The 26,491-nt window shown below is 44.3% G+C and overlaps 1 protein-coding gene across 2 annotated transcripts in view; it reads right to left on the bottom strand.

Moving 5' to 3' along the window:
• ITFG1 (integrin alpha FG-GAP repeat containing 1) overlaps positions 1-26,491 on the bottom strand; it is a 207,443-nt gene that overhangs the window by 142,729 nt on the left and 38,223 nt on the right. For both annotated transcript variants that reach the window (XM_085888711.1, XM_085888710.1), the window contains exons 5-6: positions 24,901-24,975; positions 9,146-9,243 (exon numbers count right to left, since the gene is read on the bottom strand). In XM_085888711.1, the coding sequence (XP_085744837.1) occupies positions 9,146-9,243; positions 24,901-24,975 (173 nt within the window). The remainder of the gene's footprint in view (positions 1-9,145; positions 9,244-24,900; positions 24,976-26,491) is intronic.

Genomic DNA, 26,491 nt, shown 5'->3' with positions numbered 1-26,491 from the left:
CCTTGACACGTGTTGATTGTCAAAAGCTCGCTACTCCCGGGATCCATCGGCAGGTGAAAATATGCATCACGCAGGTCTAGCTTCGTGAAGTATTGGCTCCCCGCCAATCGCGCATATATTTCATCGATTGACGGCAGTGGATTTTGCTCCACGCTGAGCCCCGGGTTAACCGTGGATTTGAAGTCCCCGCACAATCGGATGTCTCCATTCCGTTTCAGCACCGTGACAACCGGGGTGGCCCAATCTGAGCACGACACCCGTTCGATCACTCCACAGGCCTCCAGCCTATCCAGTTCACCCTTGACCTTGTCCCGCAGGGCATACGGCACCGGACGCGGTTTACAAAATCGAGGAACCACCCCCTCCTTCAGGAAGGGTTTTGCCTCCATGCCCTTGAGTTTCCCAAGATCGTCGCTAAACAACCCTTGATGTCTTTGAAGAATCTTCTCCAACTGATCCTCCCACCGGCTCGGCACGGGTTGCACAAGGTGAACTGCGGCCCAGTCTAGCCTGATGCGGGCCAGCCAATCTCGGCCGAGGAGAGACGGTCCCCTCCCCCGCACGACGTACACCCGAAGCGTGGTGACCTGGCCTTGGGACCACACAGACACGTCTGCCATTCCGACTGGCGTTATCTTCTCGCGGGTGTACGTGAACAGCGTGAGGTTTGACCTGATAAGCTTCAAGCCGTTGAGTCTACGCGCGGTCTGTTCGCCGATGAGCGACACAGCCGCTCCCGTATCGACCTGGAACGTGATCGGCGTTTTGTTCACTTCGACTTCCACCGTCATCGGGCGCGCCGCCGCCGGGCCAATTGAAAACAGGCCCATCAACGGCCGCCGGTTCCACCCCGAGTGGCCTCGCACATCGCCGTCCATGACCCGAACGGTGGCCGGCGCCCCACGGCACACACGCGTCAAATGACCCACCTTGTGACAATTCAAACACACGTTGCCTTTATACGGGCACGCACGGCGCAGGTGTCAACCTCCACCTCCCAAACACGTCCGCGGGGTCACCTCGCCTCACGCGCGGTCGCGCGGCGACGTCCGACCCGCATCGAAGGTTGTGCGCGCGTCCCGGGGTGCTCGCGACCCCGCATGGCCGGTGATGGCTCGAACATCCCCGCGAGTCTGCTCGACCGCTGTAGCCGTGCTGACTGCCGAGTCAAATGTAATGGCTTCACCCTTCAGCCGTAAAACCGCTGAAACCATCTTCGCATCTTGTAAACCAGCAATAAAACGATCTCTGAGCCGAGCTGGAAGCTCCTCTGCCATGAATTTGCAGGACACGGAAGAATGCTTAATCCGCGCCACGAAATCAGCGACGCGTTCCTCTGCCCCTTTCGAGAGGCGATCGAACTGGTATCGAGCGAGCTGTAATGACTTCTCCGGCGCCATGTGTGCTTTCATCTTCTGCACAATGTCCCGAAACGACAGCCCGTCATCCCGGGGTTTGTTCGGCGCCACCAAATCACGCAGTAGTCGATAATGCTCCGCCGAAAGCGAAGCGAGCAAGATCGACTTCTGTTTGCTCTCGTCGACCACATCATTTGCGTGGAAATAGCATTCCAATTGTTCTGAAAACAATTCGAAGTCGTCTCCGACGAAAACGGGCACAAGTCCGTTTTCAACCATCCTCGTCAGCCAACTAGAGTGTACGAGGTGCAGTGGGACACGAGAAGCAAGCTTGCCAGCATCAACTCCGCTTTATTGCGCGACCAGAAGTACACTCCTGCCACCCCTAGCGGGCGAGGCATGATATACGAAAACCCAATCACGTGACACAGTACACACAGCAGCACCCCCCATGTGTTGACAAGTAACACTTGAGCTCACAGTTTCCCTACTTAATTATCCCCCACCAACCAACGAAGTTGGCGGGGAATATAGAAATGGGTTCCGTCCGTCCGTCTGTCACATTTCGTTTCCGGAGCTGAACTACAAATCCCCTCAAGATATATTTACGGAATTTGGTACACATATCAAGCAAGTGGTGAACTGGTGCCTTTTGATATTTTCTAATTGATAGGTCGCATGGTTTGGCAGCCATGTTGGATTCAAGAAAAATATTAAATAATGTTTTCTCTGGAATCGCATAACCTAACGAAGCGAAAATTTGCAACTATCATCTTCCATCATGTCTGCATACATAGTAAAAATTATGACGTCACAAGTTCCATGGTTTGGTGGCAATCTTGGATAGAAAAACACACCTCATCCGATTAACACGAAACTTTACACACGTATTCCACTGGAGGATTGGAGGCAGAATGTAAATTTATGATGTCATAGGTCACATGGTTCGTCAGCCATCTTGGATTGAAAATTAATAAGTTTTAAAAATCTTCTTCTCCAGAACGGCTGGACAGATTGAGGCAAAATTTCATATACACTTTCCCCAAGACATCCTTTCAGAAGTTTGTTAATTTCTAATTGATAGGTCACATGGTTTGGAGGCCATATTGAATTTACCCTAAAACCTTCAAACATCTCCAGAACGGCTGGTCAGATTAAGGGGAAACTTCACATACATATTGCACATGCTTAGGGAATACAAGTTTGTTAACCATCATTTACTATGGCGGGGGATATCGAAGACTTTGTCTTCAACGGATGCGAGTTTATGTTGAGATGTCTCCTACATGCCCACGGACCAAACAACTCTATACAATCCTAACTTTGCGATGAAATTCCTCTATCTACCCGCACAACCATAACAATATATATATATATATATATATATATATATATATATATATATATATATCCACACAGTTTTTTTTTTACAGTATCTAAGGTTTGTTCGGAGTGGAGCTCACACACACACACACACACACACACACACACACACACACACACACACACACACACACACACACACACACACACACACACACACACACACCCGTTAGATGAGACAAACACAGCCACTGAGCTTGGGGGAACTCCCTCGAGCGCTCTGGGGACCAGCGACGTCACAACCATGGTACCATCTTTCTGACTGCTCTCAGCAAGGCATTTCTTATGGAGGAATTTCCTCCACCCCATGGATGCCAACCTTTGGGGATTGTCCATGCTCTTATCCTATTAAATGCTGAACGTCAAGCAAGGAAGCAGCACATACCATTTCTAAATTCTTTGGTATGACGCGGATGGGGTTTGAATGGCCAACCTCCCAGACTCGGTGTGGACGCTCAAACGAAAACACCACCGAGTCTGGTGTTATAGTTGGAGTTCTTCTTCTTCTTCTTCTTCTTCTTCTTCTTCTTCTTCTTCTTCTTCTTCTTCTTCTTCTTCTTCTTCTTTGTAAAATGCTTTGAGATTACATTTTAAACTAGAAGGGCACTTGGTAGAAAGCATACCTCTGTCACGTAATGCCTGATCCACAAAAACATATCGGGCCCAATACATTTTTGAAATATCATGCTATACTGTATATCGTTTTTAGCCCCATCTCTCAATGGTAAAGAATCACTTAGGAAATTAAATAATTTTCGTATCCAGATCAGGATCTGGATCTTCACCAAAATCGAATCAATTAGTCTTGGTCACACACCCAACTTGTCCACCAAGTTTCATCCGAATCCGTCCACAACTTTATGAGATATCGTGCTATATACTGTATTAGTTTAGCCCGATCTCTCAATGTTGAAGTATCACTGAAAAAATTATCGGATCCGGATCCTGATTCAGAGCTCCACCAAAATTGAATCAATTCTTCCTTCTCACACACCCAACCTGTCCACCAACTTTCGTCCGTCCACAACTTTTTGAGATATCGTGCTATATATAATTTTTGGCCCAATATCTCAATGGTGAAGAATCACGTAAAAATTCTAGTAGTCGGATCCGGATCCGGATCTTCACCAAAATCTAATCAGTTCATCCTTGTCACACACCCAACCAGTCCACAAAATTTCCTTCGCATCCGACCACAACATTTTGAGATATCCTGCACACAGACAGACAGACAGACAGAGAGGCGTGAAAACATAACCTCCTTCACCTTCGGTGGCAGAGGTAATGAAAAGCACGATACAAGAAATTAATTTGTTGCTCAAATGTAATTCATGGAACCAGAAAAAAAAAAAACATCACAGTTTTAGTCATGTGCTATTTCATGATGGATGAAATTCGAGACCAAGAAGATTAAAAGTAAACATGCTACTGGTAAACATCAAAAATAAAGTCATCCTATCACTGAATATACAGTATTTTTTGTTACCGTATTAAATTGGTTTCGAAAAATATTCGACCCAAATTGCAGATAATTATTTCATCCTCATTGCTGAATCAAGTACAAGGTTCTCCAAATGAAACGCAAAGATTCAAAACATTTATTCACATTTTGATTAAGCATCGCACGTATCCGTGTACACGTTGCCCACACTGTTTCACCAAGGGATCTCAGCTAATATGGCATGCGCAATCACAGATCAACCATTTTTTTGTTAAACCTACAACAAATGACATCGTAAACAACTGACATTTGATCAAAACTAGTCTGAAGCCGATGTCACAGCAGGGCCATTTTAGCATTGCTGAAAGAAAATGAAAAAGTTTGATTAGAAAGCACTCTACTATGACAAGGGCTGTGAACAAAGACCAGACAAAGACAGTGAACTGCTGTAAGCAGCAGTATAGCTCAGTTGATAGGGTCCTCAACTTTTGGCTGTCTGGTTTTGACCAACACCCAGCAACATCACATCCAACTACATATGTAGAGCCAGTGATTTTTCTCTTTCAGTTTCCAAAAAAAACCTAAATTCCATTTGGTGTTGTCAATGGACAAATAATCATTTAGTTTTGACCTTGGATTGCAAGCTACAGCAAAGTCAAATCCCCACACTTTCCACCTAAAACAAAGTTGAAAGATGGCAAAAAGTTCCACCAGGTTCCACTAAAAAGCTCCACTAACCCTAACCCAATATCAAATCTTGAATAAAAAAAATTTAAAAATCTTGTTTTTGACCCGTGTGACCCTGAGTCCCCACTCAATGATGCATGAACTGGGGGTCGAATTTCAAAAAAAAATCGTTACACATTTCATGCATTCCACAATGTTGATTTAACCTCCAAAGTTTCATTAAAATGTCTTAAAATGTACCTGTAATTGCATCATTTTGGCATTTGACCTTTTGACCCCACCCAGGGCCCCAAGGAGTGGGGACAAAAATTATACTGCTCTCACACCTTCATGGCATGTGGTGATCATAACTACCAAGTTCAGTGAATTTCTGAATCACAAATTTATGAGGAGATAGCAGGATGAACGGACAGGTCGACAGAACCGATTACAATATCCTCCCGTTTTTGTTTTTTTTAAACGTGGGATAAAAATCAAATTTTCCTCATGTAACCAACTGCCACTCAAATCCTCCGAGGCATCCCTGGGTGGTGTATTTTGTCAAAGTGATGCAAAAACCCAGAGGATAATAAAATGAAATTAAAGAGCAGGTTTTGGGTCGCTGATGACCGCGTGATTCGAAGGTTGTCATCACATTAATAATCGTTGGGCAATTATTTTCTAACATTTGAAACTCAAAATATGCTAAAATTAACTTTCAAGTCAAAACTTTTGTCAGTGATTGAAAAACAGACTGGAATTTACTGAAGTTGCTATGACGTCACGTTCTCCGAAAACTTTGTGAACATTCGGAAACAGCGTGTGAACAATGGTGAGATGCGAATCAAAGAGTGATTTCAGCGGCGATGAAATTGAGTGTTTTCATTCCGATATTGCCGAGGACGAGTCGGAGGATGATGGGAATTTATACTATGGAGTTTCTGACGCTGAACCATATAAATTTGAGCCACTTGAAAGTGCCCGAAAACTCTATTTCATGTACAAGTGGCAGGACCGACTGCCCGGCAGTTCACACTGACAGACTCCACCAGACAGATTGGTTTGTAGATTTTCATTTTCTTATTCGATGCATAAAATAATGTAAAGTTTGATTCGTCTGTGACTTGATATAATAATTTTTAACCCTCCAGTAACTCAAGAGTCAGAAATAGAATGAATCAATAATGGACCCAAATATATTATACACCGTAGCCTTGGTGTTGAAGTCTTTCTGACAGCTGAGCTTGACCCCAGCGAAAGTGAACAGTTAGAACAAACCCCAACTTTCAAGAGACTGTTGTGGCATATAAATACCAAAACATGTTTAGCCTCATTGGGAAATATTCTACCAAATGTAGAAAAAAAAGTGGAAAATTGATCAATTTTTTACAATTGAAATGAAATAGCCCAATTTGCTGATGCTATCAAAAAAATCATTTAAATCAACAATAAGTTGATTTGTTGAGAATTTTTTTCATGCTTGTGTTTTTCAGAAAGTTTATTTACGTGTTTTTCCATGTACTGTTTAAGAATACATTTCAAAGTTTTTCTCACTTAAACTCAACAATTGATTCTGTGACCGAGCAGTATCTGGAGAACTTGTCAACCAACAACTCATATTCACAGAGTGGTGATCAGATGTGTTTATGCCTTCGTAATCCTCGGCTGTGAAATGGTCACCACAAATGACAAATCTATCCAAAGGGTCCTCTTTACCCGTTTTCTTTGGGGGGAAATTCGCCCGTTTTGTTTGTACAAATCTTATCCACTGCCGGCGAATGTTTGATTCCTTTGGGAATTGGTGGGAGCGATTACCCGTTTTCCAACCATTTTCGCAAAACATGACAACACACGTACGAGGCATGATGTACAAATATCCAAATAACTTTGCTCTACAATAATTCAAAATAAATAAGGATAATATAGACAGTTGCAAGCTCAAAAAAGCGAAAGAACGGCCCGCTCAACTGGACACTTCTTCAATGAGTGACTGAGCGTCCGCTTTGATTTGGAGAACGTGACGTCACCATCCATATATGGCACGCAGCTGTTTTTTTCAACAGCCTCGAGAAATAACAACTTCGGAGTTAAATTTCATTAATTTTCCCAATAGTTAGGCAACCACAATAGTTTGCATCAAACTATTTAATGCACGTATAATCATATTGATAAATTTTCAGAACATGTTTGGTGACCCGCAACCTGCTCTTTAAAATTATAAATGGCAGGTGAGGAAAAAAGTGAAAACCAGTTCTGTGGGATATGGCACTTTAAACTAAATTAATCTTCATTACCATACAATGTATATTCATCTACAAAGGATGACACAGAGGTGGCAGCATGTACGTTGACATAATTACACCAGGGGGTTGCCATTGCTGACCAGGGACATTTTGATGTTATATATGATGGACAGTTGAAGACGGTCACCTTTGATTGGTGAAATAATTTTCATCGACAAAGTAACTTCCACAGATTTTCCACCATGGGGCTTCATAAGAGTTTTCTTTTGTGTTTCATTTTTTAATTTTTGATTATTCTTTTTGGCAATCTCGTCTGTATTTTGACGATTTTTCGGTGTAAAAAATAGTTTTTCCAAAGGTGCACGCATGCACATGTGATGTCTGACATTTTGTTTTCATTGGCCATTGTATTTCGAGGTAACATTTTCACTGAACTTTCAACAAAGTGGGAAGACTTTCAAATTATACTTCACTTTGACTGGGCTCTCCAGAAATTGTGAGATGGAATTTTATTCGGTATTTTGTGTCAGCAATCGAGACCGAGATTCACAGCAATGCTCGTCCGAAGCAGCTGCGATCAACGTGAGTAGAGCATTGACTGTGCTCGCGCTTCCGGTGTTCATGGTGTAGATGGTGTCGACGGTGTAGACTGTAGATGGTATTCCTTGTGCATCGAATTGCAGTTTGTTTGTTTTTTTACTACTTTTTGTAACTAAAGAGTACATGGAACATGATACCCCACTCAGCGTTACTTACATTTTAATAAAACAATGTTATAGATGATGGTTCGGAAGTTTAGTATGGAAAAAAAAAATCTGGAAGTTTAGTGCTATTGAAGTCATCCAGAAGCAGTCCTCAACAGCACCCTTGCATACCACCCCATTGAACATTTATTTAAATTGAAGTATTGCAAAACTGGAGGTTCTTGGAAGTATTATGACTGGAGATTTGTGTTCCACAGTCTACAAGTATATAATTCAATTTAAATGAAATAAAGATTGTAAAAGTCATATAAATAAATAAATTCCGTGTTTTACCACCATCTTCTGCAATGCCGATTACATCACCCTATCTAACACGTCACATTATTTGTGCTTGTTTTTTGTGTCCATTATGTCCTTAAAAACAGTAAGTTTCCTTAATGGAATGATTTTCCGTTTTGTTTAACTGCCAGGAAGGTAGACAGAGTAAAAAATCTCACTCCTCTCCGTGCATGTGCAATCGGTACGAATTCAGACAAAATATAGTAAAACGAAAGACTTCCTCTTCATGTTCTGATTAGTGTTCAAAATATAACCTTCAATTGAAATAAGCTATTCCTCGATCATAAACTGATAAGACAGACGGACGGACAGACATTAACAAATTGCTTAACCCCGCTTTCACATGCGTGGGGTAATTACACTGTAGGAATTAAGTCGGTGGAGAATTGTACATACAAAATCAGACATTATAGTGAATATTGTATTTGCAATTTCACCAAAATCTCGTCTTTTTTCTGCAATTAACTACATTCTGTTTTTTTCCATGTCAAATTCTGTTTTCCATTTCAAGTCCCAGATTCTGTGAATTCTGTCTTTTTTCCACAATCATGGAAAATCATTGGCTCTACATATATTGTTTGGATTGATGTGAATATAAAATATACCATGCATAGCCTTTTTTTTGCAAGCATAGCCTTTTGAGCTTGCGTTTCGTCAAATAGCCCTGCCATTAGACTAAATAGGATACCTGTGTTTGACACAATGAAATGCATTTTAGGGGCAAAATAGATAGCACATTTCAAAAACAAATGAAGGATAACTAGATCTGGTGAATGGTCTAATTTTTTTCACTTTAGCCCTTCCTGTAAATGGCAAAAATGCACGAATGAAGCAAGAAAAGCGACTGCAATGAATTTCCTTGTGATTTATGTGGAAGCAAACCTTTTGTCCAAGAATGGCTGAAAAGTACAAGTGACATCACGCATGTTTAACACACTCATGGACAAAACATGGCAGCCTCTGGGCAAACAAGTTAACACAAACGATGAGGAAAACGGTGGCAGCACTTACCTGCAGTGAAGTCTCCAGTGACATCGAGGAAAGCATGGGAGTGAGGAATCCTTGCTGGAAGCCCCATCTCCAAGACAGGTAGCAAGCATACAAAGGTCCTACATGGTGGAAAAATAATTTTTGAGTAGAAGCGAAGGCAAGGCAGCGTGAGGGGAAGGCAAGGCAAGGCAGCGTGAGGGGAAGGCAAGGCAAGGCAGCGTGAGGGGAAGGCAAGGCAAGGTAGCGTGAGGGGAAGGCAAGGCAACACAGCGTGAGGGGAAGGCAAGGCAACGCAGCGTGGGGGGAAGGCAAGGCAACGCAGCGTGAGGGAAAGGCAAGGCAACGCAGTGTGAGGGGAAGGCAAGGCAACGCAGCGTGAAGGGAAGGGAAGGCAAGGCGGCATGAGAGGAGGGAAGCGAAGGCGGCGTGAGGGGAAGCGAAGGCGGCGTGAGGGGAAGCGAAGGCGGCGTGAGGGGAAGCGAAGGCGGCGTGAGGGGAAGCGAAGGCGGCGTGAGGGGAAGCGAAGGCGGCGTGAGGGGAAGCGAAGGCGGCGTGAGGGGAAGCGAAGGCGGCGGGAGGGGAAGCGAAGGCGGCAGGAGGGGAAGCGAAGGCGGCGTGAGAGTAAGCGAAGGCGGCGTGAGGGGAAGCGAAGGCGGCGTGAGGGGCAGGGAAGGCGGCGTGAGGGGAAGGGAAGGCGGCGTGAGGGGAAGGGAAGGCGGCGTGAGGGGAAGGGAAGGCGGCGTGAGGGGAAGGGAAGGCGGCGTGAGGGGAAGGGAAGGCGGCGTGAGGGGAAGGGAAGGCGGTGTGAGGGGAGGGCGGCGTGAGGGGAGGGGAAGGCGGCGTGAGGGGAGGGGAAGGCGGCGTGAGGGGAGGGGAAGGCGGCGCGAGGGGAGGGGAAGGCGGCGCGAGGGGAAGGGAAGGCGGCGCGAGGGGAAGGGAAGGCAGCGTGAGGGGAAGGGAAGGCAGCGTGAGGGGAAGGGAAGGTGGCGTGAGGGGAAGGGAAGGCGGTGTGAGGGGAAGGGAAGGTGGCGTGAGGGGAAGGGAAGGCGGCGTGAGGGGAAGGGCAGGCGGCGTGAGTAAAAGGAAAGGGCAAAAAAATGTATCCAAACAGTAACATTTTCTTTTTAACCACAGAGTTCTACATAAAACCGGGCAGGAGCCCATTCTCTATATAAAGTCTATATACCTGGCAAAGGCCTGCCTGCATGCATGCATGCTTGCACATGCAGCAACATTTTCACACTCCGATCAGTTCACTTTAAATCTGATTCATACATGTTACACTATGGGGAAGCAGATTTAATTCAAAACAAAACCATCAGTCCTTAACAGTCCCCTAAACAGAAGGAGAAGGGGGTTGGTTGAAAAGAGAGAGGGGGGATAGGTGTGGGAGAGAGGGAGAGAGGGAGATATATGTGTGGGAGAGAGAGAGAGAGGGAGAGAGAGAGAGAGAGAGAGAGAGAGAGAGAGAGAGAGAGAGAGAGATGTGGGAGAGAGAGAGAGAGAGAGAGAGATATGTGTGGGAGAGTGAGAGAGGGAGAGTGAGAGAGGGAGATATGTGTGGGAGAGAGAGAGAGAGAGAGGGAGATATGTGTGGGAGAAAGAGAGAGAGAGGGGGGAGAGAGAGCGGGAGATGGAGAGGGAGATATGTGTGGGAGAAAGGGAGAGAAGGAGAGAAGGAGAGAAGGAGAGAAGGAGAGAAGGAGAGAAGGAGAGAAGGAGAGAAGGAGAGAAGGAGAGAAGGAGAGAAGGAGAGAAGGAGAGAAGGAGAGAAGGAGAGAAGGAGAGAAGGAGAGAAGGAGAGAGAAGGAGAGAGAAGGAGAGAGAAGGAGAGAGAAGGAGAGAAGGAGAGAAGGAGAGAGAGAGAGAGAGAGAGAGAGAAGGAGAGAGGGAGAGAAGGAGAGAGAGAGAGAGAGAGAGAGAGAGAGAGAGAGAGAGAGAGAGAGAGAGAGAGATAGAGAGAGAGAGATAGAGAGAGAGAGAGAGAGAGAGAGAGAGAGAGAGAGAGAGAGAGAGAGAGAGAGAGAGAGAGACTTTTATTACAAAAAAGTATGAAGGGTAAAAATGGAAAAAAAGAAGAGAAGAAACCAATTCAATTTTCAAGTAATCGATAAAGCATTGATAACAGTTTATACACAAGGAACACCCCCAAAAAATACATTAGAGAGAGGAGAAGAAGATGATAAGAAGAGTGAAAGCAACACAGGCTCCACACGTACCGCCAGAAACTGAGCAACAGCCCCTTGCGTTTGCACGTGCTTGCTAAGCGAGAGAGAGAGAGAGAGAGAGAGAGAGAGAGAGAGAGAGAGAGAGAGAGAGAGAGAGAGAGAGAGAGAGAGAGAGAGAGAGAGAGATATATATATATATATATATATATATATATATATATATATATATATATATATATATATATATATATATATATATATATATATATATATATATATATATATATATATATATATATATATATATATATATATATATATATATATGGGAGAGGGGAGCATACCATGAGAGTAGAAAGAGAAATCAGCCATAGGAAACGATGACAGAATGAATGAATGAATGAATGAGATAAGAACAGGGATCTTTGCCTGAACCTGAAATTTAAGAAAAATAAGATGATGGGGATTGAGAAAAAAAATAAAGAAACAAAAAAATTTCCGATTAAAAAATTAACATAAAAAGTAATCGATATGGTATTTTTGAATATTTCATTTGAGCTTTGACAAACGATGTTTATTTTTTTTTATCCTTACTTTTGCAAAGTAGTCAGTTCCCCAACTTTTGACAAAAAATATGCTGTGCATAGAAAGTGGGAAAAGAAATTTCCTTGACGATTTTCTTATGTAAAATGTAAATGCTCTGAAGAATGCTTTCACAACATGCCTTGCAATTTTCTTCTTTGTCTTTAATGGCCACAATTATTCCCACATTCTTGTGGGGTTCACCGGGGACAGCTTGGCCCAAGTCTTTCTTGAACCGCCTGGCCTGATGTTTGACTAATGTTAGTGCAGGAATTTGGAAATTGTGCTGGCGATAGCTTGCCTACTATTCGGGAAGAACACAGTAGGACCTTTAACATCTACCAACTACTGCCAGCAGGCGGAACGCCAGTATAAAACCCATCCGAGGGACTGGCACACACATCAAATAATCCTGCCTGTGAAATATCGGGATGACAGTTTATAGCTGGGTCGGGATTCCAACCTAAGCTCGACAGATTCAAGGCGAGTGTGCATATTTCCAGGAGGTCATAAATACGTTTTGGAAATACAAATAGTATAAATGTTCTTTTTGCTTTTGTCTGCTCAAATTTTGTTCAAATACTGTAGGTAACGAATATCCATCTTTTATCCACAGCCCACCACCCTCCCCCCCTCCAAAAAAAACATCTGCTTTATAGTCGCATCATCATGTTTTTTTTTTTTACAAAAATAATTGTATCATCTTCAAATATACATATCAATAAAACAGAAAGCTATCCATTTCACAAAAAAATTGGGGGAAAATATCCAAGCAGCTGGAAATGTAAACTGCAAGCCTCCGTGAGAATAATTTCCGTTCAAGAAAACCAATATTGTGATGCACATAGCAGTTTTGGGTTTCTTTGCACTACCCACCTCTGTAAAATCAAAATCGAAAACCTACAGTTCCACAAAACATCACCAATTGGATCCAATTAACAGGAGGACAGGCTTTGTGGGCTTACGGTTGTAATTCCAGGCTGAAGAGACAACAGAGACAAGCAACAAGTGAGCTTGTAAAGAAATGGAGAAGCAGAGGTCTACCTCAAAGGGCCTCAATTACAGAGATTTGTGCGGTTGTTGTTTAGAGCATCGACTGGAAGTTAATGCTTCTCGGTAAAACAATGTAGTATCTTGGGGGGGGGGGGTTCCACATGCAAAGGTCCCTGAACAAAGTCTCTAACATCGAAAGAAAACAAACAAACAAAGAAAAACAATGAATTGTTAAATTTTAAGAATTTTTAAGTTAAATAAATAAATGAAGAGCCTGCATGTTGTATGCATGTTGATGAAACGCATTCAAATAACGAGTACTATAAAAGTTAGTGTTGGAAAAAATACAAGGAAATCCTTGTGTAAAATATTTTGTAATCCTTGTGTCTTGTGTAAAATATTTCTCCAGCGTTAACCTTCTTGCATTACCATTTAAGAAGGTTCAACTCATAACATGCAATGTCTTTCAGGGTTCCATTGTCACCTTTTATTTCAGTTTGGTTGGTTTTCCTTTAAACAAATTCCTTTTGCATTGTATATGAAAGAAAAATAATTAATTATTTATCTCTTGAGTTTAGTCTATGGTTAGATGAAGGTGCTGTGTCATGGACATGTCTTCAAGGTAGAGTGTTTATCGCTCAATATATTATCATATAAAGCAGTGTATGATTAAAGGTAGTCATCTATATATTGATACTGAAGGACCAATTTTGTGCTCCTCCTAGCGGTCGCGTCACGTTTTTCTCGGTACTGTTACCTGGGCTGAAATAAAAAGTTTTGACACGGTGTACGTCAAAAGTAGACACATGCACAAATCAGGGGACTTCTCCACAAGGAGTAGTGTACACCAAAAATGTCGTGTACAAGGACGTTTTGTAGGCCTCATTAGGTAAGGCCATGGAGTACATCGACTGGGATCCGGCTCTTACAAGAGCCGCCACTGGTTGTCATATTGGGCTCATGGAACGGAATCCGTCCGTGACGGGGTTTCGGCTAGAATGTAGTAATACTTGAAATACAAGAAATAATTAAATACGTTTGAATAAGGATATTGCATTGCTGTGTTGACCGACTGTCTGGACACAACTTTGAGGATGTGGGTCCATTGATGTTGAGTAATCTACTGAGGTGGACCTGTGGCCGGGGTTGTGGCTCCGCCGTTTGGAGAGGGTCTGGGCTGAAAGGATCGAAACCTCGATGAAAAACGGTGCCCAGCTGATGATCCGGGCAGATGGAAATCAGTAAATTGCTTATAAGTTCAGGTTATAACTTCAAATAAAATAGCTTTTGTAAGTACTTACCAGGTGTGGCTATGTGTGTGTGTGAGTGTGTCTGCGTGTGTGTCTGCGTGTGTGTCTGTGCGTGGTCAAGTCTAGCTTCCTTCTTGGGACTACAGTGCAGTAATTGGTCTTCATTTTGAATTTAAAATGTAAATGAATTCTTGTCTTCACGTAAAGAAACTTTAAAAATACAATTTAAAGCATGTGTTAACTTTTGCAACAAGGTTTCTTTTTTTCCTGGGAGACAGAAGATAAAATTAAAGAGCTAAAGGTCATGTGTGCGTGCTTGTCGTTGGTTGTTATCTCTATTTGCGGGTTTGAAGAGATGGAACGGTTCTCCTGGGATCCACCACCGCTTCAGTCACAGATCACAGTTCATGGACCAAGCTGTTCAACTTTGTTCTCAGAATTTTGTTCCGAGGGCTTTTTTCAGGATAGTCACCGAACCCCGTACTGCCTCCAATTGTAGTTTGTTTGTGGTAACATTGCTGGGGATGGTTTTCAAAATCTCAGTGAGGTTCTTCTTTATTATATTATTCCTGCTGCTCCAATAATTATCACTGGTGCAATTTTTACACTCCTCAGCTTTTAAGATCTCTTGATCATATTTGGAGGTCCTGGTATTTGATCATTTTCTTGATTTTTGCATTATTTAAACCAGTGGTCCCCAACCTTTTGATCCCACGGGCCACATTCACTACTCCCAAGGATGTTGGGAGCCAGAAAAAAAAGATGCATTTTATTGAGAAACTTGATACTGAGAAACATTTTCAGAGTCAATGAGAAACTTGATACTGCTTTTGCTCTCCCAGGATCGAGTTGATGTCGGGCACCAAATGGGAGGAAGCAACACGAAGAGTGTCTTCCAGGTGCATGTCGGGCAAGGCGTTTCGGTTCTTGTTCTTGGAGTACTTCAGCTTGCTGAAGAACTGCTTGCACAAGTGTATACTGCCAAACATGGAAAACAACTTCTGGGCATGCTTGATCAGGTTGGGGAAGGTTTGGCGGGGTAGCCTCCTGTAGTTCCTTCTCCAGAAACTGGGCCTTGATGCCGATGTCACTCTTCAGCTCGATCAGCTCCTCCTGCAGGTCCGTTGGGGCTTGCAAGGGATTGAATGAGAAGGGCATGGCGAAGATCTCGAAGCTGACTTTGTGCTTGCAGAAGTCTTGGAATCGTTTCTCGAACTCCTTCTTCAGACGGGCCACCTCTGTAGCATACCTCTCACTATCAAAAACGGTCTCATCCTCACCGTGTAAACCTAACAGCATCCTAACAGCATTGTGTAAACCCCTTTAAATTGATACATGGAAATGTGTTTTGATTGGAAAGTCCTCGCGGGCCGCAGTATAGGGCTCCGCGGGCCGCAGGTTGGGGACCAATGATTTAAACCAAAATCACTTGGGTACTGATAGCTCAATCAGCAATGCTGTCTTTTCCTTTTTATACCCAAGTACCAGTCGCAATGCTTTGTTTTCTATGTTTACGCTCGATGAGATCATAGAGTCGTATGTGAGTGTTACTTCCTTGTCATCAATTATTGCTTTTGACTCACGTTTCCATGAGTTTCTGGGACTGGGATATTGAAATTTTTGCAGATGTGCCAGCAGAATACTCTACAAATCCTGTCGTGTGTCTGTGTACAGCTGTTCTGACATGAGTTTTTTCACTTTCACTCGTACTTTCTGTTTCTACCTTGAAGAAATGACACTTGTCCGATTGACTTGGTCCTGCCATTTTCTTAAAAACCATTAATGTGGTGTCCCTGGTGTGTGCACCGTCTTTTCTGGAAACTTGTTAGTTATTTTTTAGATTTCATCAAGTTCATTTTCCATTTATTTGCTTTTATGTATATTTTATTAAATTCACTTAACGGGAGAAAAAAAAAAATCAGCTCTGTAGAATTGTTTGGAAAGATGCCAGTACAAAACCAATTTTCCACCAAGAACTAACTATTCTCTTCTTCCTCATCAATGAACAATTCAAATAGGGGGGAAAAAATTAATCATAAATGGTGCATGATTAATGAATAACTTCCCTCCCTTTTAAATTAGTGTAGCAGCATAGCAAACCTGTTGTGCATTTTGTGATACAAGCACCAAATTTGGCACAAATGTACATTAATATGTTGCGAACATTTTCAGATATTGGGCCACTTGAAATTCTCTCTTTATGTCTGCCATATTGGATTTCAAAATGGCCGTGTGGTGAATTGAGGTGAATTGAGGGACATGACGCGGGATCACATGTTGTGCGTCTCGCGTATAAGGGGAGGTCTCCACGGCACGGGGTGATTGTCCCCGGGGCATTGCCATTTACATCGGCTGTTCACTTGGTGCTCGTTGACTGAAGGTGCTCATTGACTGGTGAGAATGGAGATTATATCAAACTCCGTGCTTACGCGGATTTATTCTGCGATGATTAATTGCACATGTATACGTTACTGCTTATGTACTCCTAGCTGAACCTGTATTCCCCGGTGTGCCCGCAGAAGCGGCTCCAATCAAATGGAATAAAGCCTAAACTCTGAAGGTTCTTCTCTCGCTCTCATTTCAATTTATTCCATTTGGTTTTCTCGGCTCTCTCAACCAACGATGGACAAGATCTACAAACCAGAGAGGTTCGACGCAGACCCAAACGCGACTGACGCAGAAATGAAATGGTCGCATTGGTTCTGTTCCTTCTCACACTATCTGACCATCATCGAGGAGGGAGCCGACAAATTTGCCGCTCTCGTGAATCATGTCTCGCCCAGCGTGTACAGGCTCTTCTCGGAGTGCGACACTTACGAAGCAGCGATCGACGTGCTGCAGGCGCTCTACGTGAAGCCCAAGAACGAGGTATACATACGACATCTTCTCAACACACGCAAGCAAGCAGCCGGGGAGACAATCGATCAGTTCCTGCAAGCTCTGAATCAGCTGGGAAAAGACTGCAGCTTCCGGGCCGTAAGCGCCGAGGAACACCGAAAGGAAGCGACACGGGAGGCATTCATCCAAGGACTCAGATCAGCCCACATACGGCAACGCTTACTAGAGAAAGCGCAACCCACTCTTGACAAGGTAGTCGATCAGGCACGAGCGATGGATACGGCTCAGCAGCAATCTGAGTCATTTGGGACACCGATGCTGCTCATGAACGCTGCTACGATGGGAACCCAAGGAACCCCACTGGCACAGACACAGCCAGACATAGGGGATGGAGAAACACCCGAGGAGCCGGATACCCAGGCCACGTCAAACTCCTCAGCAACTGCTCCGGTTGGTAAATGCTTCTTTTGTGGGTACAAAAGGCACCCTCGTCAAAAATGCCCCGCCAGAGATGCCACATGCATGAATTGCGACAAGAAAGGGCATTATGCCAGGGTATGTAAATCTACTCTAAGGAGAAATAAACCCACTTCTGCGGCTCTCTACTCGCAAAATAAATTAACTGCAGCCTCCCCGGGGAATCTATCCAAGGCTATCATCAACGTACGAATTAACGGGCATATGGCTGAGGCACTGATTGATACCGGTAGCTCTGAAAGTTTCGTCAACAGCTCGCTAGTAAAAGGCAGGAAATGGATAATCCACCCGACTGACAATACGGTATGCATGGCCGCCACCTCACTACAATCCCGCGTACGAGGGTACTGCAATGTTGAATTGGACGTAAAAGGGTACACGCATCGGGATGTAAGGGTACTGGTGCTTCGTGATTTGTGCGCAGATGTAATTCTGGGTCATAATGTCCTCAAGCAGCACACGAGCGTCGAAATACCCTTTGGAGGAAGCAAGCCTCGTCTAATTTTAAATGCGTTGACCACCGCGGAGGTGACGTCCCCCCAGCTGTTCGCTAACTTGTCGCCGGTCTGCAAACCGATAGCGATTAAATCGCGGCGATATACCACTGCTGACATGAATTTCATCACCTCAGAAACCAAGCGATTACTGGAAGAAGGAATTATAGAACCGAGCGATTCGCCATGGCGCGCACAGGTGTTAGTAACCAGCAGTCAGAACCATAAGAAACGAATGGTTGTCGATTATTCCCAAACGGTCAATCGCTATACCCAACTCGATGCCTACCCCCTGCCGCGCATAGACGAGATGGTCGAACGCGTGGCCAATTATAAGGTATTCAGCACCATCGACTTGCGAAGCGCCTATCATCAAATTCCCATCCGAGAGGAAGACAAACCTTACACCGCATTCCAGGCAGGGAGGCGCCTCTACCAATTCAGGAGAATACCTTTCGGTGTCACGAATGGGGTAGCTTGCTTCCAACGGGTTATGGACGACATCATCTCAGATGAAAACCTCAAAGACACTTTTGTTTACGTGGACAATGTCACAGTGTGCGGTAGGGATCAGGGGGAACATGACATGAATCTGGACAGATTCTTGAGCATTGCTAGAAAATATAATCTGACTCTCAACTACGAGAAATGCGTATTCTCGGCAAGGTCAATTGACCTTCTCGGCTACACGATAGCCGACGGCACAATTAAGCCTGATCCTGAACGATTGCGCCCGCTCCGTGAGCTACCACCACCTCAGGACTTGCAGACAATGCGCCGGGTGATCGGCATGTTCGCTTACTATGCGAGATGGATTTCGCAATACTCCGAGAAAATACATCCCCTAGTGCATTGCAAAAACTTTCCACCAGATGCCGCTGTTGTAAGAGCTTTCCACAACCTCAAGGATGATATCAGTAAGTCCGTGGTTTTATCGATCGATAGCTCGGTGCCCTTTGTGGTGGAAACCGACGCTTCAGATCACACGATAGCTGCTACACTTAATCAGTCTGGGCGGCCGGTCGCGTTCTTCTCGAGAACTGTCTCTAGAAGCGAGCAGAGACACTCAGCGATAGAGAAGGAAGCGTACGCCATCGTCGAAGCGCTGCGGAAATGGAGACATTATTTACTGGGAAACCACTTCACGCTTGTTACGGACCAACGATCCGTGGCATTCATGTTTGATGGGAAAAATAACGGGAAAATTAAGAATGAAAAAATTATGAGATGGCGGATAGACCTAGCTTGCTACAGTTACGACATTGTTTACCGGCCCGGGAAGGAAAACCCTGCTGCAGATACCTTCTCTCGGGTCTACAGTTCGGCAACAATCAGTCAGGCTTTGCAAGACCTACACGTGTCTCTCTGCCACCCAGGGGTAACCAGAATGGCACATTTCGTGCGCAGACAAAATCTTCCCTATTCTGTTGAAGATATTAAACAAATGAATGCTTCATGCCCTGTTTGTGCTGAACTAAAACCAAGATTCTATGGCGCGGCATCTGGCAGACTGATCAAGGCCACTTCCCCCTTCGAGAGACTAAACATCGACTTCAAAGGGCCCCTGCCGACCGAGACAGACAACAGATACATAGTCACCGTTGTTGATGAATATTCAAGGTTCCCTTTCGCATTTCCGTGCTCGGATATGACCTCGGGCACTGTCGTGAGATGTCTCTCTGACCTCTTCGCTATGTTTGGGAAACCTTCGTACATACATTCAGACAGAGGGCCGTGTTTCATGTCGGCCGGGCTAAAACAATTCCTACTAGAGCTCGGCATAGCAACTAGTCGAACGACGGGTTACAACCCACAGGGTAACGGGCAGGTGGAACGGTATCACGGGGTTATTTGGAAAGCCGTAACTCTGGCGTTGAAATCAAGAGGACTGGGCCCCGAGCGGTGGGAGGTTACTCTTCCCGACGCTCTGAATTCCATACGCTCTTTGCTCTGCACGTCCACCAATGCAACTCCTCACGAACGAATGTTTACTCACCAGCGACGTTATGTTGACGGTCAAACGGTGCCCAACTGGCTGACCCATCCCGGAACAGTGTTCATGAAACGCCCGGTACGACAAAGCAAGTATGAACCCCTGGTGGAGGGGGTCGAACTCATTGACACTAATCCAGAGTATGCTCATGTCAGGCTCCCGGATGGCAGGGAGACCACTGTGTCGGTTCGCCATCTGGCTCCCTCAGGTACTCCTCCCGCAGGTACACCACCTTCTGGCACTCCTCCTTCTGACATCTCCTCCCCAGGTGTTCCCCCCCCAGGAACTCCACCGGGCGACGGGGCTGCCGCGTTCCACCCGAGAGCGATCGAGGAGTCATCCCCGGCACAAGTCGAGGCTCACCAGGAGGATCGGGAGCCTCCCTCAAGTGAAACTGCCATTTACTCCCGGAGAGGTCGATGAATAAGGCCCCCTCGACAACTCAATCTGTAAAGGGGATTATCGGCATTCTCGCTGCTCATGCTCCTATATGTTCATTATATCATATATCGATACTCATTTCCATGCTCCTACAACTCAAAATAATCACTGCTTGGCATGTATGCTTCTGTAGACCTATTAGTCCGCGTTGCTTGAAATGTATACTCCTATAGTGCTAAAGCAATCATGGTGTGTAAGATGGGCCCCTAGTTGCATTTTAAAGGTGGGGAGAATGTGGTGAATTGAGGTGAATTGAGGGACATGACGCGGGATCACATGTTGTGCGTCTCGCGTATAAGGGGAGGTCTCCGCGGCACGGGGTGATTGTCCCCGGGGCATTGCCATTTACATCGGCTGTTCACTTGGTGCTCGTTGACTGAAGGTGCTCATTGACTGGTGAGAATGGAGATTATATCGAACTCCGTGCTTACGCGGATTTATTCTGCGATGATTAATTGCACATGTATACGTTACTGCTTATGTACTCCTAGCTGAACTTGTATTCCCCGGTGTGCCCGCAGAAGCGGCTCCAATCAAATGGAATAAAGCCTAAACTCTGAAGGTTCTTCTCTCGCTCTCATTTCAGGCCGCCACTTGAAATCTACATTTGCTATTATCTATGGACGTAATGCAGCTATTGACTTGATTCTGGTATCTAAATGTATGTTTTTGGGGGCAAGGAATCCAATGGTACCATTTTCAACTTAATATTATCTATCACAGTCTGTTAAATAATTTTATTTGGAAATTATCTCGGCAAATATTGGATTCAACACAATACTTTGAAAAGAATGTCTTAGTTCTGTAAATGTCTTAGGTATAATACTGACATGCAAGATGGTCTAGTATTTGAGGCTAGGTGTACTGGTATCTGAGGCTAGGTATATACCGGTACTGCAGATATGTGTACATAAACAGTGTCATGTTAACAAGTTCAGCATTGCCACAAGTACATGTATGTTGTTGACTCATCGTCATGTGCAGTCCCCTTCACACACACACACACACACAGAGGGCTGTGCACTGAAGGGCAGCCTTTTTGCACTTGCAGCGCCTCACACACCCTTTCTTGCACTTGCAAGAAACCAGCTCAATGCAGCTGTGAGCTGCCTCAGTTAGCCTGGTCCAGTAAGGTGTGTACTGTCCTTCTCCAGTCCTTGACCAACCCCAGTTGGTTGGTGGAGGGAGCTCTGGTGCTGGCAGCAGTATCTGACCCCACACATGTCCACCTTGATACACTGCCCTCTTGACATGTTTCTCCAGAGCTGCCTTCGTTGGAGGGATGAGCTGCACATTGTTCTTCCTTGCGAAGAGTTTCCTCCTGACCTTGTCAATGTCTGTGCATTTGCGGGTTCGATCATACAACAAGATCACGAACCTCTCGATGATGCGCATTGCATCGTCTGGTATGTCACAAGGTGCGGAGGACAGCAGCAGCAGCGCCTCAGTGAGTTCTGGCAGTACCGTCCAGACTGCCCACGCAGTCTTCTTGCCATGTCTATGAAAACTAGACACAGTGTCGCATCCAGTTAGAGCGTGGAACATTGGCAGTGCACGAGCCACTCTCGTCCCAATCCAGCTGCTATTTCGTGTGTTGCGAGGTATCGGAAACTCTGGCCTGTTCCGAACGCCAGCCACATTTTGTCTTCTGGTTGCAACTCCTGTGCCAGGGACACTGCCAGCACCAAAACATCGGTGTCCGCAGTCCGGATGAGTATTGCATGGTGTCCATGCTGGACTGCGTGAGATGCATGCAGCAACATCCGACTGTCAGCTTCTTCATGGTTACATGGGGCGAGTGAGGTCAGATCTGGCAGTAGTGGCTTGCTGAGCACTGCCTCTCCATCAGTAATGACGAGTTGCTTGTCCTCCTGGTCAAACCATTCCATGAGAGCTGCTGCGAGGAACCTGAACAGCTTGGTCTTGTTGCTGTCCACTCGTAGGAAGTTCTGCCAGTTTCCTGGTATGGCTGCGGCAGCCACCACATGTCTCCGCACACCTTGTCCCCGCTTTGCACGTGTACTACCTTTCAGTGAATCAGCAAGGTAAGTAACCCAGACCAGATCCAGGCGTGACACTGTTTTGCAGCTTCGTGGACATATATGGGATGAAGATCTGTTGTGCATACTCTTCAAAGGTCTTTGATGCAGCCGGCTTCAGCATCTGGACGATGGCTGCTCCATCAAGCACAATACAGGTCGTGACAGGAGTCTCTGTCTTTGCGTCGGAGACTTCTTCCAAGCATGTGAGGAGATCACTCTTGGTACAAGTGCAGAGGCTTCCACCATCAGACAATGCAGGAGGACATGCCTTATTCTCGTGACAAAAGAACTCCTCAAGGTTTCCATCCCTCGTCTGGCAGCCAATGTACAGGCGTGCGAAGAGTTTCGGTCATTCTTGATGGAGGCGAGCTGTTGCTGACCTATGCTCTGGCTTCTTGGAGTGGAAGTGCTTCAGCTTGTTACGGATCAAAACATTACCTCCTTCCACCATTGAGTGTAGAGGTAAACATCATGGAAATTATATCATGCCCTAGATTTAATTCATGCTTACCCGTGTATTTGCTTCACTGGTTCACAAGGTCTTTTGCATGCATGTAATTCAGACTCTTGTCTTCATTGCTGACCACACAATGTTGTCCAGCTGAGCCCAGATTGTATGTAATTAACTCATTTATGTGGAGTCACAAGGTGATTTAAACACAGCCACACACAAAGAACACAGTTGATGTGGGTCAACACACATGCAGCCTCTCTACTCTTTTATTTGGGTCAGGGCTGTGATTAAAGACATGTTGTGGAGTCATGTTTGTAAACATTGTTAAAGACATGCTACAGTGCATTGTTAAGGAAACAAGACAGATGGAAGCCTATACAAGAAATTTCTGTACTCTAGAAACAAAAAAAGATGGCTTCAAGGGTCTAGGAAAAGGGGATTATGCATGTTTGGTATTTATTGACAATATGAATGTAATGTTACATAAAATATGCATATGAAAAACACAAATGAATGGGTCACTTTGTTTCCTAATGGGATATGAATTTATATTTTAGACTGCCAGTATATATGAGCTTGTCTGAGTTGTTACTAGTGATTTAGTATAGTTTTATTTATTTATTTATATTTACAGAACTAAGACATTCTTTTCAAAGTATTGTGTTGAATTCAATATTTGCCGAGATAATTTCCAAATAAAATTATATAACAGATTGTGATAGATAATATAAAGTTGAAAATGGTACCATTGGATTCCTTGCCCCCAAAAGCATACATTTAGATACCAGAATCAAGTCAATAGCTGCATTACGTCCAGAGATAATAGCAAATGTAGATTTCAAGTGGCGGCCATTTTGAAATCCAATATGGCGGACATAGAAAGAATTTCAAGTGGTCCAATATCTGAAAATGTTCGCAACATATTAATGTACATTTGTGCCAAATTTGGTGCTTGTATCACAAAATGCACAATTCTTTTGAATATTTGGGCTTAGCCGCCCCACTAAATTGTCCAGAAAGATGCGGGCCAAGTTCATCTTGAACTTATCCTTCAGAAAGCTGAATAACTTGGCCTATTATTTTTCTGTTAATATCTTGTACTAATATCAAATGTAACTTGGCAATTTTATCAAGCTGTCATGACTTACAAGGCACAATTATTTTCACTGAAAAACAACTTACCTCTTTATCATATCAATGTTTTGGATTGAGGGACTGTACTGTATAGCTTAGCTATGGGAGGAAGTCATTTGGCCCATCATACCTTCGTCATATCCACATCAGAAAACTCACATGACCAATCAGTCAAATAATACCAGATCCTTGATAAAGTGTTGGTGCTACTGAAGTAGTTCCTTGGCAAAGGGTAATTGTACTCGGTGGTGTTTCCGTTGCCTTCCCAACAATCAGAGGAGGAATTTGTAATTTGTTCCCAAATAACTTGCCTCCTCTTCTCGAAAGAACATGGAATCTTCCTACTGTGAAGTCTGCATTGATATATGATCCAGAATGTCTCTGGTTAAAAGTCACAGTTTGCACACCATATGATGTCCATGTTGTCGTCAGTGATACGACCTTGTGTTGTGAACAAACCATCACCATCGTGTACCCTTTAAGATGCCCAAGATAAGTTGTCATAATATGCATTGTTTAATATATCTTGTTTTGGTAATTAATCAACAACGAGAAGAGCAAGGGGGCCACGTTGTCCACTCATAACATGCCCTTGACAAAGGTTTAATGACAGATCATACTTAATTCTGCATAGATTCCACCCACTGAAATAACAGGATGACGTCTCATTGGGGGCTCAGGAGACAGTGGTTGGAGCAAACTATAAAAACTTGAACTGGTGTGAACTGCTCCAATTTGCTTATGGAGACAAGGTATTAATTAGCGAAGCTCACACAGGGTATATGTACATGCACATGAGCGATAGGAGTGTAGATATTCATAAGGAAGGAAGGATGCAGGCATTAAAAAATGCAAGATTCATAAAAAGTGAGCAGGATGCAAGTCGTGAAAAAGATAAGTGAATACACACCTGTTTTTCACAGAGCACACAGATAAGCCTTTCCTGGTGCTGACCAGCAAATCTGGCACCATGTCTCCATCATAACTGAAAACAAAACCACAATTAGCCAAGGGCAGTGTCTTGTCCATACACAGATTCAAAGTTTATCCTTAATTTATGATTTCCCCTTAAATTCGTACATATAATCAAGTGTACGTGCGCACCATGTGGACGGCGGTTTGTAAATATCCTTATTTAACGGCCACAATTATTCCCACATTATTGCAGGATTGGCTGGGGGAAACTTGGCCCAAGTCTTTAATGAACTGCCTGGCCAGGCCTGACATTTGACTAAGGTTAAGGCAGGAATTCGTAATTTGTTTTGCTGACAGAGAGGACACCAGTTTAACATCCATCCGAGAAATGGCACACATTGATGAATCACCCTGCCTGGGAAACACTGAGATGACAGCTGAGTCGGGATTCGAACCCAGATTAGACAGCTCAGAAGAGAGTGTGCATAGCTTGAGGCCTCCTGCCAACCCCAATGTTAATCCTTATATAATTCACAGACAGGTGTTTGTTTGTGGGTTTGTTTGTCAGGCTACACCTCCTACAATTCTGGGCCAATTACATCCAGACTTGCTACATAAGGTCAGCATGACCCCAGTTAATGTATAGGGCTGTTTTTTTTATCTTTGCTGGTGGTCTTGGGGAGTGGGGTGAAGGGGGGGGGATGCAAATTCTCTGTGTAAATGTGCATCATGTAGCATGACCTCCAGGTAGGGGAGGGTATTACAAGTCTACAGTATTCCTGTCCAACGTTTTTGCGTGCAGAGAGGTGTTTTGAATTGTAAATAGAAGGTACGTTTTTGCTTCATGCATACAACTCGGGTTTGTTTGTTTTTTGGCGATACAGAGCTGACAGTTGCATGTACACTGCCCAAATAAAGGTATGTGTCAGAAGAACGTGTGGCATACTTGGAACAAGATCACCCATAGGGTAGGTACTCTGCGAGTATTATTATGCCATTGTCATTGGACAGAATTTGATCGATTAATTTGTGGTGAGAATAATTTTGATGAAAAATATAAGTTGGATGACAGATTCTGGAATCAGGATTGGAGAAAAGATGCATCAACAACCTAAAGGCCCAGTCACACCTTGACGTTTTAGCCAGCAATGGCAACGTATTAAAATGTATGTAAAACGCTGGCTTACGTTGAACTTTTGATGTTTTTTTTAAAGATTCGGACGTATTCATAACGACTTGGTCTTATGCATAACGTATTAGTAACGGACACAGAACGTTTCGTTGTGTTATAGATAACTTATACCAACGAATGCTGAACCTGTTGTCGGCCTTCACAACCTATGCCCAACGACAGTCTAACTTATTCATAGCGCACTGCACGCATCGCCGACGATGACGTGGCGTAGGTTATGAAAAACCTGCCGCGACAACGATTCAAATCATAACCGCCGCAGAAATGGAAGCGTCAACATCGCAGTCACACCTTGGCGATCTTACCAGCATATGCCGACCTCTGAAAAATGCATCTAAAACGCTGGCGCACGTCGAATACGGTATGGGTAAGTTTGGTATGCGTGAATAGAACG

Source organism: Eptatretus burgeri, chromosome 7 (assembly GCF_056783735.1).
Source record: "Eptatretus burgeri isolate ZD-2024b chromosome 7, Ebu_testis_v1, whole genome shotgun sequence".
NCBI lineage: Eukaryota > Metazoa > Chordata > Myxini > Myxiniformes > Myxinidae > Eptatretus > Eptatretus burgeri.
This window is presented reverse-complemented; position numbering and strand designations above follow the sequence as displayed.